At 40.9% G+C, this 15,800-nt stretch overlaps 1 protein-coding gene across 2 annotated transcripts in view; it reads right to left on the bottom strand.

Moving 5' to 3' along the window:
- Positions 1-383: 383 nt before the first annotated feature.
- The window catches only part of PPARGC1A (PPARG coactivator 1 alpha), a 491,301-nt gene continuing 475,884 nt past the window's right edge, over positions 384-15,800 (bottom strand). For both annotated transcript variants that reach the window (XM_073342370.2, XM_073342371.2), the window contains exons 11-13: positions 10,208-10,329; positions 9,698-9,849; positions 384-4,001 (exon numbers count right to left, since the gene is read on the bottom strand). In XM_073342370.2, coding sequence (XP_073198471.1) covers positions 3,898-4,001; positions 9,698-9,849; positions 10,208-10,329 — 378 coding nt within the window. In that variant the 3' untranslated portion in view covers positions 384-3,897. The remainder of the gene's footprint in view (positions 4,002-9,697; positions 9,850-10,207; positions 10,330-15,800) is intronic.

The raw sequence follows: 15,800 nt of genomic DNA, 5'->3' as shown, positions 1-15,800 counted from the left end.
TGACCTAGAAGTGAAAGGCTGTATCCCATTACAACTGCTCAACAGCCAGTAACTCTTCCTTAAGTAATTTCTAAACTGAAAGTTTTCCAGCATTTCCCATGAGTCATCTGCTGATCTTTCAAAGTGACTCTTAGTTACATCAGGTGAAAAAATCTAAGAGCAATTTTTCACCTAGCGGATTTCTTTTGTAAACCCACTGTTTTGGCCCGCTGCTCAAAACAAGGAACAATAGCTAGGATGCAAGGTGTACTACTGTTTGAAATCAGCTACGAATGTACATAGAGGTTAAAAGGAAACCCAATGCGTGTCCTGCTAGAAAATAGGCCACTAATTCACTTGTGATAAATAAGAGAAACAGAAATGGATTTGAAACATTCGTTTCCCTTTATTTGCTCAGTGAGGCTGATGTGTACAGCACATTTTAAAAAAAAATCACAGGAATTTTCATACAATGAATTAAACCACCACAGTACATGTAGAATTGGCAGGTGGAAAATAGCCCAGCAAGGGCTAAACTAATAGTTCATTTTCCCTATTCAGCATAGTCCAACCAATAGCTTTACACTTTCACCTACTGTACAAATTTTACAGTAGCTCCATCAGATCAGTGGTTCACATTATTGAAAATGTCTGTCATATAGGTACAAATTTAGAATCATCACATTATATTACATGGCTATTCTAGGTCATTTATAGATCAGATCTTATACTACAGTGATTGAAGTTCTCATTACAGCCATCAAAAAGGACACATAATCATTACCTACTGTAAGCTTACATCTAACGAGATGAAAAGAAGGCTTTTTTCAGCTGACCCAACTATTATACCCTAGTAGCACAAACTTTTCTCTCCGTGCTGTTATCGGCAATGGCAACCCAACTGTTGTTCGGAGTTGTTTAACACAGATTGAGATTCCCACCGCCCCTCAATTTTAGACTCCTTCTGTTTGGATTCAGAACAATTTGTGTTATGTAGGAATTACATTGTTACATCTCTAGAAAAGACCATAGTTCCTAAGTACCAGTTCTGTTACCAGTATTGCAGATGTGGTACTTACCACAGCATGGAAGCAACGGTACAATCTTCATCTAAAAGACATACAGTTCTATACTGCAGTTTGCCTCCAGTGATGATGTGATACATGTGCTAATTTGAAATGTTCTCTTAAAAAAAATCCCTAACTTTACATTTTGATGGGCTAACCACAGTGTCTACAAAAGATACAAATAGCTTTATTCAGAGATCCTACTTCTACGTAAATTTCATATGTAATCTGTAAATCCACGGAGGAAAGCCATCTTCAAGAGAAGAATATTTGTCAGGCCAGTGAAAAAAAAATTGAGCTGTGGCATAATGTCTGTTTGGGGGGAAAAAAGAAGAAGAAGAATCATCATCAAAAAAGCGCACAATTTGTTCATCTCAGCAATCCAGGGCAAAAGAGAACGTATTTAAAATTTAATCACAGAAATTTAAAGGCAAAATAGGTAATGCATCTGGTCCTTGAACACATAATATGATATACTAAATATTGATTTCTAAAAAATAATTTATTGCTTTTAATATTCTTTTCTTTACAACAGAAGATACTCAAAATCCAGAAAGGAAAACTGTAAACTTTAGTTTGGCATTCACACAATCAAAGTTAAAATACCTGCATTTTAACCTACAGAGCAACGACAAGAATTATGCAGATTAACACTGAACCTGTGAAAAAGTTCTTTTTTTATTGCTATCTATCTACTTAGAAATAAGAAGCCAAAAAATCAAGCAAGCATCCAACAAGACAGACGTGGAATCTCTCAGAACACAATATGCTGGTGATAAAATGAATGCAGCTATCAAAATCAGCTGCATTGGCTTGGGGGTGAAATCGGTTTTCTAAGAGGCGGGTTGAGAAGGGAGATTAAATAGGTAGGTGTGCCATATCTTTAAAAGAAGTCATGAATGCCAAACAGTAATAGAATACCAATCTATAAACTTACAAGTGGACTCCAAACTTTACTGATTCAGTCTAGAAGCTCCAAGTTCAGATGAAATCCTGATATTCAGAATGGTAGTTTTTTTCCTGAAGTTTCTATTTAAGTTAGCAGAAGCAATTTCATCAACAATGTCATGGGCACATCTGAGGCCATGCTAGAGCACAGTAAAAAAAACACCGCTCCTGCAAAAGCTGAATTTTCCAAATGAAGCACTTATTCCAACCTGACAAGTGTCATGCATCCTAGGTACAACATTTCCACTGGCCTTTTCATTATTTTAGTCGTCTCATAATTTATAATAAATATGTTAATTGCAACTGATAAATAGGTCTCTTTAGTAAACAAAGGAACGAAGGATTGGTATTTATACAGGATGCATAACTGTAAAAAATATAGATAAATATCATCAAGCTCTGCCAATGAAAAGATTACTGGCTTCAAGAACAGTGCTTAGACACACATAATTATTGTAAAAATCATACCGTGCGTAGTACCTCAGCATTTTTTAAAATCACAAAAATTAAAACAAAACAGCATTTTAAAAAGATTTTTGACTTCTAGTTCCAAAACTACTGTTGATACATAAAATAAAAACATTTCTTAATGATTACCCATTTAAGAGATTTTACATAAAATTATGATATCTTCTAGAAAATTTTAGATGAGAAAATTTCATTCCGCTAACAAATTCAGTGTATAAAACTGCAAAAGAAAAACAAACTATGAGAAAAATGTGGAAAATATTGCAGAAGTGGTTAATACCTTTTAGGTTTGGATAGTTCTTGACAAAATTCTTAGATAAGGTCACCAAAGAAGGGACGAATGTGTGTAAAGCATTGATATTTTTGCACTCAACACACACGCACTCACACACACACACACACACACTCTCACACACTTTTCTCTTTTTTGTTACAATCAAATATATATAAGCATAAGTTCAGCTTTCTAAATATGTTAGTGTACAATAATTGTTTCACCTCATATAATTACATTTGAATATTCTTGATTAAGAAAAATTTAGCAGTTTTTGAAAAGAAGGCTGCATTTACAGTGCATAGCTGTAACCAAAAAAGAACATTGGCATACAGTATGTACACAAAATAAAAATACTCCCATTTCATATTTGTAAATATTCAGCTACATTAGAGAATGTAGCAAATAAGCTATCTGTACACATCGCCCCCCCACCAGACAGTTATACCCTACTCTCGTTAGTAATACAACACCATGTCCGCTCATCAGAATAAAATTGCTGAACAAGCTGCACATTTGACCATTAACAAGGCTTTGAAAATTTCATTGTGGAAGATCAACAGTTTGGAAGTTTACATGGGTGTCAGAATTAAAAGATGAAACTTCAAAATGTTAGGGAAGGTTTAGCCTTTCGATTTCTCCTCCATCAGAAAAACAAAATAAAAGGACAGTCAGCTTCTAGGACCTGTGGTTTCTTCTGGACTGCCATATTATCATTGTGTTGTGGGAAAAAGCGCCTTTTTAAAGAAATGCAGTGTCTGATTCCCAGACATCAGCAACTGTAGTTATCAATCTGATTTTTGTTTTGTTAAAATGTGATATGTACACATTTTGAAGTTCTACATTTTAAGTGTAACTCTGTGGAACTGCTGCCATTTCAAGGGGTTTGCACTTGCACTCTCTATGAACATCAGAACCCCCCCCCACCGCCAATCACCCCAGGAAAGTAAAGCTGACACCCATGGAGATACATGTGCTTCCTGGATATCCATTTTGCCTCTTCACTCTTCAAGCAGCTGTGTTCATGTAAACCATGTTTTTGTACAGAGAGTGTAAAGTAGGAGAAATTCCTAAGTATGACTTCTAAATTGTCCATTATTGAAGGACATGATGTCCGTGAGGTATTCGCCATCCCTCCATTATCCTCAGCTGTGATGCATGTTACCTACGCAGGCTTCGTTGTGCCTCTTTAAGTAAACTATCAAAATCCATGGAGTCATATTTGCTCTTAGTGGAAGCAGGATCAAAATCATCTGAGTTTGAGTCTGAAACCAAGAGATGCAGAGATGAGCTAAGAGGTCTCGCAAATTTCATTGACACTTCCCTCCCCTCCGCTCCCACACATACAATAATACACCCTAATAAACCAGTTTGAATCACTAACATTATGGAAACAACAAGGCATCAATGAGCAAATTCACATGCACCGGAATTATGACATGGTGCTAGAACCAAGACTTTGGGTAATGGAGAAGCTTTGTGTAAGAAAGGGGCTTTCTAATAAAATCATAGCTTGAAGAAAGGCAGGTTAAAATCATGGATTAAAGGGCTCTGCAGAGAGGCAGTGGATAGAAAAATGAACTAGGACCCAGGAGCTCTGGGTTCTATTTCTGACTTGGCAACTGTCCTGCTGGGTGACAAGTCACTTCACCTTCCTGTATTTTTTTCTCTCCCACCCTTTGTTTATTTTGTGTATTTAGACTGTCAGCGCTTTAGGGCAGGGACTATTGCTTTGTACAGAACATAAGAACGGCCATACCAGGTCAGACCAAAGGTCCATCTAGCCCAGTGTCCTGTCTCCCATGGCCAATGACAGGTGTTACAGAGGGAATTAACATTACAGGGAAATCATTGAGTGATCCATCCCCTGTCATGCAGTCCCAGCATCTGGCAGCTAGAGACCCTCAGTTGGGGTCTCTAGATGCTACTGTAATACAAATGATAAATAATAATATGGTTCTCAGACTGATTTGATCAGTTTGATTCTTTGGGTCTGTAGATGTTTATGGTCTTCCCCCCAAGTACCCAGCTCTGAAGGCAGAGTGGAGGGCAGTGGCTGCTGGCCAGGCACCCAGCTCTGAAGGCAGGATTGGGCCAGCAGCAGCGCAGAAGTAAGAGTGGCAATGTGAAAAGTGATATTTGTCCATATCACTTTCTACAGCAGTCTTAGAAGTAAGGGTGCAGCAGTGCAGAGGTAAGGGAGGCAACGTGAAAAGTGATATTTGTCAATCATTTTTCACAGCAAACTTAGTGTGGAAGGAAAGCCTGAGGCCCACAGCCCCCAGGTGAGGGATTGAGTGGGGAAGGAAGGAGAGCCTGAGCCCAGGTGACAGGACTCTGCTGTCAGCCCCAGGTTGGCGGTACCCCTGCTGTCCCTTTTAACCCTGCCTCCTGGGTATGCCCAGCCCTTCTGCATGAGCCACCCAGAGCTGACAGCCAGAAGTCCTAAAAAGAACAAAAAAAGTACACAGCTCACACATATCTTGACACATTCCCACACCTCCCTTTGGAGGCCTGCCCCATAGTTTGAGAACTGCTAGTCTATACTATTATGTTCACCACTTTTCCAAGCCTCTGATACATTTTAGCCAACATTGAGGTATTGTCTGAAATGTCATAAACTTCTGAACATTATTGTCCTGGTAAAATATGTGTATCAACATTATATGTGAAGCTATAAGTTTCTACTATATGTCCTTGCTGTAACATGCTCCAAGTTTTAAAAAAAAGCAGGCCCAAGCCAGTTTTCCAGAGACAAAGAGACACTGACACCAGAGTCAGGTGTTAAAAAACTATCACCTGCTCAAGCAGCCATTCTCCAGCAACAGGAAGGTATAAAGAAGAAAGTTATAATTCATCATAGGGACAGTTCAGGCTTCTCTTCTTCATCTCTGCTCACGACATCAACGGCTTGCAAAGAACTGAACTAAGGGGGAAGGGTGCCAGGCTGAAAGGAGATCCACCCAGCGTACGGTGAGGCAAAACCTTTTGCTTTTAAGTTCTCTTAGCTTAAGTTAAGTACTAGCTTGCGATTTACACTTTTATTTTCTTTTGTAACCAATCCTGACTTTTATGCATCATCCCTTGTAATCACTTAAAATCTATTTTATGTAGTTAATAAATGTATTTTATTGTTTTATCTTAACAAGTGTGTTTGGATTAAAATGTATGGAAAACTCCATTTGGGATAACAAGACTGGTGCATTATCATTTTCCTTTGATGAAATGACAGACTTCCTAAGAGCTTGTACTATTCGGAAGAGAACTGAACAGTACAAGAAGCACATTTCTGGGGGAAAAAGGCTGGGACTAAGAATTTGCGGGTGTTACCCTGTATGTAATTCATGAGTGACTGCTCAGAGTGCTCATGTATTTAGCTGTGAGTGTATTTGCATGCTGAAGGCTGTGTGAGTGGATGTTCTGACAACAAAACAGTGTAAAAGGCACCCTAGACTAGAGAGTTAAGGATGACACAGCTGTTCAACGGTCCAGATTACAGTGATTAAACAAATATTAAGTTTGTGTTTTGGAAGTAACCAACCCCCTGTGCCCAAGACTGTGTAATCACTCAAACATGTGACTCTAGTCATGTGAATTCAGTGAGGCCACTCTCTTGTAGGAAAAGTTGTTCATGTAATAATATGTTTGCAGAAGTGGGAACATAGTACATTGATGAGGTTGCAGGCATTTCATTTCAGACACATCACTAATCCTGGTTCTTGTGTTTGTGCTACACTACATATATGATAGTCATTCTTAACACCTGAGGTTGAATCATGAGATGTGTTTGTGTTGAATACACAATACACGTTCTTTTGACTTTGAGATTAGGCCTCATCGTAGCAATACTAAAGTTCTGACCACTTCTAAGGGAGCTCCTAGTATTTTTGCTGCTGTTGTTCTTTAGATCAGATGTTCAACACACTGCTGATTAATTGCATCTGCCCTTGTATGGGCTCATGAAGTTAAAAGTTCACTCCATCATTTCCCTATGTCTGACACACAGCCTGTGAAATTCAGAGAGGGCAATCTGAAATGGAGAGAGGCACAGGCTGTCAGTAGTACAAAGCAAAGGTGTTCAGCTCAGAAATACTTTGAGGATCCCACTCAATATAGAAAGATCTTGAAGGGTCCACAAGCCAATGATGAATAATGTTCAAGAGGGTCCCCGTCAGGAAGCTTATTTTAAGCCCAGATGTATTGAGATACCAGATACACCCCTGGCTTCATCACTGCAGAAGATACGTCAAACCAAGTCAAGACTTCAATCTGTCTTTGCTGTTTTTATCAGCCAACATTTGAACAAATGACTTGCCACCTTTTATATTTTCATCATCAGTCCCATATCTCTTCAGCAGTCAGCTGCCTTTTCCCAGCTTTACACTATCTATTTAGCAAGTGAAGTGAATTATAGCATATTCATTGTGAACAATGCATATCACTTTTATCATTTACTCTGAGAAGACATCAACTGGTTAGAAAAAATATATTTGTATTCACTTCTTGCTTCACACAAAGCCAAGGGCAGCGCATACAAGATTTCATTAGCCCCATGTTACGGGGTTATGCAGAGATTTTAATGATTGTTGTCATTAATTCATAAAAACACAATAACCAATTAATGAAGGTACTGTAATAACATTTCCCTTGGTATTTTATTCAGAAAAGAATATCTGCTATACCCGCATTCTATTTAGACAGGTACTAGCTAAGGTTTAATATTTAGTGAATAATCTGCATTTTAAAAGGTCATTAAAATAGGACGTATGTATGATGTATGTATGCATGATAACATATTTAGAAGAGCCAGTTTTCGGGTGGATCTATATGGCCTCTGCATGTGCACACACAAACACCTGCACGCATACTGTAAAAATTCTAACACCTGCTGTCAAGGTTCCTCCCCCACTCTGAACGCTAGGGTACAGATGTGGGGACCTGCATGAAAAACCTCCTAAGCTTATCTTTACCAGCTTAGGTCAAAACTTCCCCAAGGTACAAAATATTCTACCCGTCGTCCTTGGATTGGCCGCTACCACCACCAAACTAATACTGGTTTCTGGGGAAGAGCTGTTTGGACGCGTCTTTCCCCCCAAAATACTTCCCAAAACCTTGCACCCCACTTCCTGGACAAGGTTTGGTAAAAAGCCTCACCAATTTCCCTAGGTGACTACAGACCCAGACCCTTGGATCTTAAGAACAATGAACAATCCTCCCAACACTTGCACCCCCCCTTTCCTGGGAAATGTTGGATAAAAAGCCTCACCAATTTGCACAGGTGACCACAGACCCAAACCCTTGGATCTGAGAACAGTGAAAAAGCATTCAGTTTCTTACAAGAAGACTTTTAATAAAAAATAGAAGTAAACAGAAATAAAGAAATCCCCCCTGTAAAATCAGGATGGTAGATATCTTACAGGGTAATTAGATTCAAAAACATAGAGAACCCCTCTAGGCAAAACCTTAAGTTACAAAAAAGATACACAGACAGAAATAGTTATTCTATTCAGCACAATTCTTTTCTCAGCCATTTAAAGAAATCATAATCTAACACATACCTAGCTAGATTACTTACTAAAAGTTCTAAGACTCCATTCCTGGTCTATCCCCGGCAGAAACCAGCATATAGACAGACCCACAGACCCTTTGTTTCTCTCCCTCCTCCCAGCTTTTGAAAGTATCTTGTCTCCTCATTGGTCATTTTGGTCAGGTGCCAGCGAGGTTACCTTTAGCTTCTTAACCCTTTACAGGTGAGAGGAGCTTTCCCCTGGCCAGGAGGGATTTCAAAGGGGTTTACCCTTCCCTTTATATTTATGACACCTGCACACACACTTCAAACAGTCTCGCCTGCAAGAAGCAGCACTAGATGAGCACCTCCTGCTCTCCTGGCCAAGGCCTGAGTCACAGTCTGAACAGGGGAGTAAGCTGAGGTCTTACACCCAGCATGCTCCAATATCATGAAGGGCCGTGACAATTTAGCCTTAAGTGCTTGCAATTAGGAGACAATCACTGGAACAGTGAACGCCAAGGGAGGGGGTAAATTCTCCATCAATTGGAGTCCTTAATTCAAGATTGGATGTCTTTGTAAAAGAGATGCTCTAGTTCCGTTACAAACTTGGGCTCAATGCAGGAATCATCGGTGAAATCTATGGCCTGTGTTATGGAAGGGGTCAGAGTGGATGATCATAATGATCCTTTCCGGCTTTAAAATATATGGGCATGTCTATGCCACAGTACAACACCCATAGCTGGCCTGGGTCAGCTGATTTGGGCTCGTGGGGCTTAGGCTGAGGGGCTATAATACTGCAGTATAGATGTTTGGGCTTGGGCTGCAGTCTGGGATTCCCTGGCTCCAGCACAAGCCCAAATGTCTACACTGCAATTTTGTAGCCCCATGAGCCCAAGTTAGCTGACATGGGCCAGCCATGGGTGTTTTATTACAGTGTAAACATAGCCTATGAGACTGTAGTCCTTGTCTCCAGCTGGTTCTACCTAACTAGCACCTAAACATATGAAAGGGCAAAAATCATGATGAAGTTTATTTTGGTGGGGACTCTACCATTACCTCTATTTATGGATCATATAAATACATCCGGTATCAGCACCAAGAAATTATTACATTACAGAGAATAATAATGCATGCAGAAAGTTTCCAGAGTACTGTCATTTTGCCAAGGCAATATTTTCACCAGAGGGTCCATTGATTTCCATACCGATATAGATAAATTGCAAATGAATGGTACATAAACTCTATGAAAGCCTGCCACTCAGCCATTAGACAAAGTTGTAGTTTTTAAACTTGTTTTCGCCAAACAAGCAGAAACCATTTGCCTTTTAAAAAAACAGTAACTTCAATACAATAGCTATGAACAAAAACCAAACTCTGGATAGCTCTGGATTATGTGTTTCATTTTGATCTCTATATCAAGTACTCACATTTCATGTACAGCAAAATACTTACCTAGGTCTGCATAGTTAGACTTGCAAAATTGCTTGCGTCCACAAAAGTACAACTCAAAGTCAGGTTCATTTGACCTGCGTAAAGTGTATCCATTTTCGAGAGCAGCAAATGCATCACAAGTGTAGCGGTAGGTGATGAAACCATAGCTGTCTCTGTAATTGAAAAATACAATTGGGAAGAAAAGTTAAAAAGCGTTAATGCACATCAATGTAACCCTTTCCTGAAAGCTGGAACATACTGGTGCTACTGTAGTGCAAATGTCAAAGCTACTGCATCCATTTTTCGGCATGATTGTCCTGTCATGCAGCTAAATACTTATTTCTGGGACAGGAAATCTCAACTAGCAACATTAATAAATAAGGCTGAAAGAAAATAAATAAGGTTTTGAACTCAGCATGTCATCTGTCACGGCACTTACACTGGTAACGCCCCTACCAGTGATCTTACTGTCATACTTTTTTTTTTATATAGGGCAGCTTCTAAACAAGAAATAGCCTTGAAAGTTCTTACCCATCATCCCGCAGATGTACTGTACACTCCTCAATTTCACCAAAAACTTCAAACCGGTCCCTTAGTTCTGTTCGGGTCGTATCAGCTCTGATTTTACCCACATACATCACACGACGTTCTTCCTGTGAAGAAGGGGAAAGGAAGAAGAGGGACTTTTTATGATAGGTGCAGTACAGATTACATATATTTACATATATAGGGGTGTGTTGGAGCTGCATAATGATGGTAGTATAGTTAGAAGTGGGAAAGACCTACTAGATCCATCTCCCTGCTAACAATAATATTGTTCTGAGGAAGGACATAGTAGATATTTAAATGGTATTATTACACGTGACAGACAGTGTGGTCCAGGGATAGTGCCCCAAATTAGGAGTCAGGAGACCGGGGTGCTTCTGTTACTGTCTAGGCCACTCTCCTGTTATGTGACATTGAACATCTCGCTATGCCTCTGGCTCCACTCCAGTCCTCTGTCTGTTTGTCCATTTAGACTGTAAGCTCTTTAGGGCAGGGACTGTCTCTTAGTATATGTCTATATAACACCAAGCACAATGGGGACCCAATCTCAGTTGGGGGCAAATGTAATAAAAATAATAAATAACAAACGTAGCAATAATAAAAATACATTCTAGATACGTACACAGCAGACCTAACTAAGGGATAATCAGTATTGCCGCCATAATCTAGTTTTTAGTGATTTATAACCTCAAAATGAAGGAAGACCTGTTTTCAGCCTGAGACTAGAGACAATTTCTAATAATTACATGAGTGGTTTCTTTGAGGAAGCAAAATAACACATTTCTTGTAGCTACAGTTACATTTTTGGTTTATTAGCAAAAATGTTGAAACATTCTTATTCAATTGTGCAATTTTGCAGGCACTAATGCTGACTGGTACTTGTGCTTTGGTACTTGGAACAAAGGTACTTTTCATATAGTCCAAACTCCAGACATAGGTCCCTCTCATATCCCCCAGAGCTAAAATCCATGACAGAGTGACCGAACCTAGGAAACTCTGGGAGTTTCACTTGATGGATTTTCTGACTAATGCTTCACTCAGGACAGAGGGAATTAACGAGTTGCAGATGATGACAGGTGGAAAGAGATTGCCAAGGTCCCCAGATCCCCAGGGCAAAGACGCACTAGGCTCACAGCTTCTCCCAGGCAGCACAGTTCTTTGAAGACCTCCCCTAGTGTCTAGGAGCCCTACTCGTGGACCAGGACCCCACTGTGCCAGGTGCTGTCCAAACACAGAAAAGATGGTCCCTACTCCACAAAGCTTACCAGCTAAGTATAAGACAAGATATAACAGATGGTTATCGATAGGCAGATGGGAGACAGTATTAGTCAGCAAGATAGGTCATGGTCTCTCCACATCACTAGCCTCACCATTGTCAAGTTTTGGCTCTTCCCACCCACATGTATGTCCAATATCCTGTCTCAGAGCCAACTCTCTGCTACAGATTGGCACAGCTCTACTGGTCAATGGAACACCACCAATTTACATGAGTAGAGAATTTGACAGCAATGCAGCACAAAGAAATTAAGAGAAGCATTAACTTGCTCATAGATAACCAGGGGATTATGAGGGGGACGCTCTATGAACAGCAGCTGCTTCTTGGTCCTATCCTCAACCTCTGACTCCAGGATGTCCAACCCAGATCCATGATCATGCAGAAGGTGGAGGAGTGAACAGAGGGTTTTCTGTTAACTACAAGGGATTTGAGGAGCGTGGAGCAGAGGTCAGCACCCCAACCTCCTTCTGCTCCTCCCTGCTTGCTTTCAGTATGGTTGGGCATGAGGAAGCACAGACCCCCGCCCACCCCAGACTTTAAAAACAGTAAAGACTGCATATGCACAATCATTACTTTCCAGACTGTCTTACCAAATCGAGGATGTAAACGCACTGAAACACTTGATAAGAAACAATTCCACTGACACTAGGTATTGAACCTAAATGACTGGCCAGATGGCGTATAACATAACATAGCAAACCGACTCATGCACGTCATCTGAAATACTACATTTCGACTGAAAAAACATAACGTATCACACACGGATGCTGAGATTGTTATATAACAGTGTGATGGAAAGAACTGTTGCACACACTTCCATGTGACTGAGTGAGGCCCTGTGTGCACTGGTTTTGTTTTTGGGGTGGGTTTTTTTTCCCCTTTTATCTTTAAGATAATTGTAAAAAACCAAAACTGAACAATTAAAAAAAATCTTGCTAATGTATCAGTAAAGGAATAAGTTCAACCTACAAAATTAAGGAAATTCAAATGTAAAGCTGAAATGTACCATATGCCCTTCAATATGTAGGCACAACAAGATGTTCTCATTAACTGTTTGTTTAAAGGGGGTGCCATGGTGTCTAAGTATTAGAGAGAATAGGGCTCATTTCAGCACTGACATTGGCTTGGCTGGCTTTTGTTGATATAATTGTGATTGTAAAGAGATTATTTGTAATCTCCTCTCATAACAACACACACCTTTAATAACAAGAGCTACACAAGCGTAACAAGATTACAACATACTCCTTTTGTTTTATAAAAAGTAACACGTACAGGTCTGTATGTACACATTAAATATGCCCTTTATTGCACTTGATGATGTATGAATAGGGACACTGGAAAATTACAGAGGAAAGTTTTTTGTCTCAAATTTAATGTGGGCAGAGAGAAATGTGCAGAAAACTCTGGAAAGCACTGTTGAGCTTTTCACCGCAGTCTGCAGATCATTTACCTTGCATCACAAATTCTGAGTATGGTTCAGTGATTTGCCACGTAAATGAAGAAATGCCCTGCCAACCCCCTCTGGCCCAACATGCCTGGTCCTCCTTTGGGCTTAATTTAAGATCGTCTTCCTGCTTTTTATCCTGTCCTCAGAAGCAGTAGCCTACTGACAGTGAGGGTAGAAAAACTTGTAGATCTATAAATAAAATTTATGGTTTCAAATTTTAAAAGCTAGCGAGGCCAGCATTCCTAGTGTGACCAAGCTTTCCTTACTGCAGTCAGAGTGAGACCAGGTTTGCCATCTGCATGTCCAGTTTGGCCAGGCCTGCCATCCTATGCTAAGCTTTCTCTTGCCTCCTAAACACTCTCCCCCACAAACTTTCTCCCTTCCACGTGAACTCTCTTCCTCATGCCCAACTGTCAGCTTTGCGAGGAACAATGCTTTTTCCATGCCAGACTCTTCCACCCACTGTCTCCTGGGCTGCCGCTGAGTGACTTCTGGGCGCTGCGTTTACCAAAGGCAGTAGTGCTAGAGGAAGCCATGCTCAGCCATGTCTCTCCCCGCTGCTTCTCCTTCCCCTTTGTGCACTGCTGGCGTGCTTGCAGCAGTGTACTGGGAAAGGCTCATACAATGCTGCTCACCACATCCTTCCAAGATGGTCCATGTTTGCCCTGGATTAACAAAACACTGGTCCACCCTTTTTGAGGGTGTGGCCTGCATGCAGTTCTCTGAAACCCACATAATGCTACATTAGCCAGTGTATATAAAGCTGTTACACAAACTCAGGCAGGACCATGGGAGACCAAAGGGTAAGTCTGAACTCTTTTCACCATTTCCTGGGAACTTTCCGAAGGATTTGCTGTTTCCCCAAGAGTGAGTGGAAAGTAGCTTACAACCCTATCACTACCTTGCCCTCCATGGTGAGTGATCTGCAAGTCAGTTTTAGCACAAGATAATAAAGGAGCTCCTTCTTATATGTGCAGGCAAAGCCCCCATTTGAAAGTGCAATGGGAATGGTTAGATTGAGAAATTAAAAAGAAAAAAAAAGTTTGGAAAAGCTCAACCTTCTTCCAACCCAAGCAGGGTCATGAGGGAGACCTGCTTTGGAAAGTGAATCAGCAAATAAATGCTGCTGTAGGGAAACAAGTGTGGCAAAAAGGAGAGCACGAAGACTTGAAAAGAAAGAGTGTCCTGAGTGGTTTTTGATTTCCATGTTTGCAACGGTCCAACCATGCACTTAGGTGAACGGTAGGAGAGTGGCCAAAAAAGGGTGATTGTTGATAGCATGTGGACCCAGTAAAACTCATGACATATGTACCTTGATCTGGGTTTGTACAATGAGGTAGAGCCACTTGGTGCTACTGCAGTAATAATAGTCATTATCAGGAGGAGGGGCAACAGAAAATCATGGAGACAAAGAAACCATGAACTTCTTTTCACTGGGGATTTACTCAGTTTTAGGCAGTGTTTGATGTGTTTTAAAGAAGTCAGATATTCATTTATAAAAAGCTCTGTCTCTTGCCTTCATGTTGCAAAGCAATGTATTTGATCTAAAATGATGCTTTCCTTTGTACTCTCCCTGTGTATAAGTTCTCTGGGACAGGGGCTCTCCTGAGATTTGTGTCCTGTCCATTGTCAGCACTTAAGAAATGAGAAGTAAAGATGTTAAGAGTAATTTTCTTGTTTCGTCTTTCAAAGGGGCATTGTGTTATCATCCCAATTCCTTGCCCGCAGATTGCGCAGGTTGCAAACGAGGGGAGACTGAGAAGTCTACAGAAAATTAGCATAGCAGCGCCAGCACAGATTTATAAATGCTAGGTTGCTAATCACATGGTTTAACCTTTCGGTTCTAAGGCAGCGCTTTAGTGGTGTGTCAAGAGCTGCTGAAACATCAAAGGGTTTCAGTGCTTCTGGAATGGTAATGATCTGAAGGCTGGCTCTGTGTTCCATCACACCTGTAGCTCTATAGCCTTTTCAAGCTTCTGCTGCAGTACAACTAGGCCTCCGGGCCACCACTTCTCTCAAGCCTTTGCCTTTCTGCTATTTCTTCCCCTCTGACATGACATAAAACTTCTTCCCACCGCATGCTGGGCAGCACACTACGGAGTTGCCACTCTGTTCTTTGGCCAATACGTCTTTTCTGTGACGTTCACCCATCCGCTAATTCCTCTCACTACTTAAGCATTGCTACCCCGGCCACAGATTCCAGGAATGTAAAGCGTTAATTATCATTCTGAAACCACAGCTTGAGAATTATTAGACACGTAGGAATATAGACTGTGGTGGCAAAAGCCTCTGCAGCAGCTCAGAAATTACCTGCAGCAGCTCAGAGGAATTGGGCGCTTCTGAATCTTCATGGCACGTCACTTGTTTTGGTTTGGATTCTTAGTTCCTACAAAGCCCTGTATCGACTGTTCCAGGGCACCTCTACATTGCAGCCGGAGTTGTGATTTGCAGTTCGCGTAGACATACTGGACCTAGTTGTAGCAGTGAGGACATGGCAGTGCAGCCTTCAGTACAGGCTGCACAAGCCTGCCTGACCCCCCTCCCCCACAACCCTCCTAGATTAGGTACTTCCATTGGTAGCCTGCACTGAAGCCCATATCACAGCATCCCTAGCCAGTGCATAATTGGTAATGAAAGAGGTGCTGGACTCAAGTAATCAGGTGCCAGGGCTCAAGCAATTTTTTTTACTTTCATAACTGATGCAGCAAGCCCAGAGGTGCAGTGGCTATGAACTGCCAAGACTGACAAGTCCTGGCACAAATTAAGCACTGGATCTAGCTAGAGGACAGCTAGCACAGGTATGTCTATGTGAGCTGCAAATTGCACCCCTGGCTGCAGTGTACATGTACCCTTAG

The sequence above is a fragment of the Lepidochelys kempii genome, chromosome 4 (genome assembly GCF_965140285.1).
Source record: "Lepidochelys kempii isolate rLepKem1 chromosome 4, rLepKem1.hap1, whole genome shotgun sequence".
Taxonomy (NCBI): Eukaryota; Metazoa; Chordata; order Testudines; family Cheloniidae; genus Lepidochelys; species Lepidochelys kempii.
This window is presented reverse-complemented; position numbering and strand designations above follow the sequence as displayed.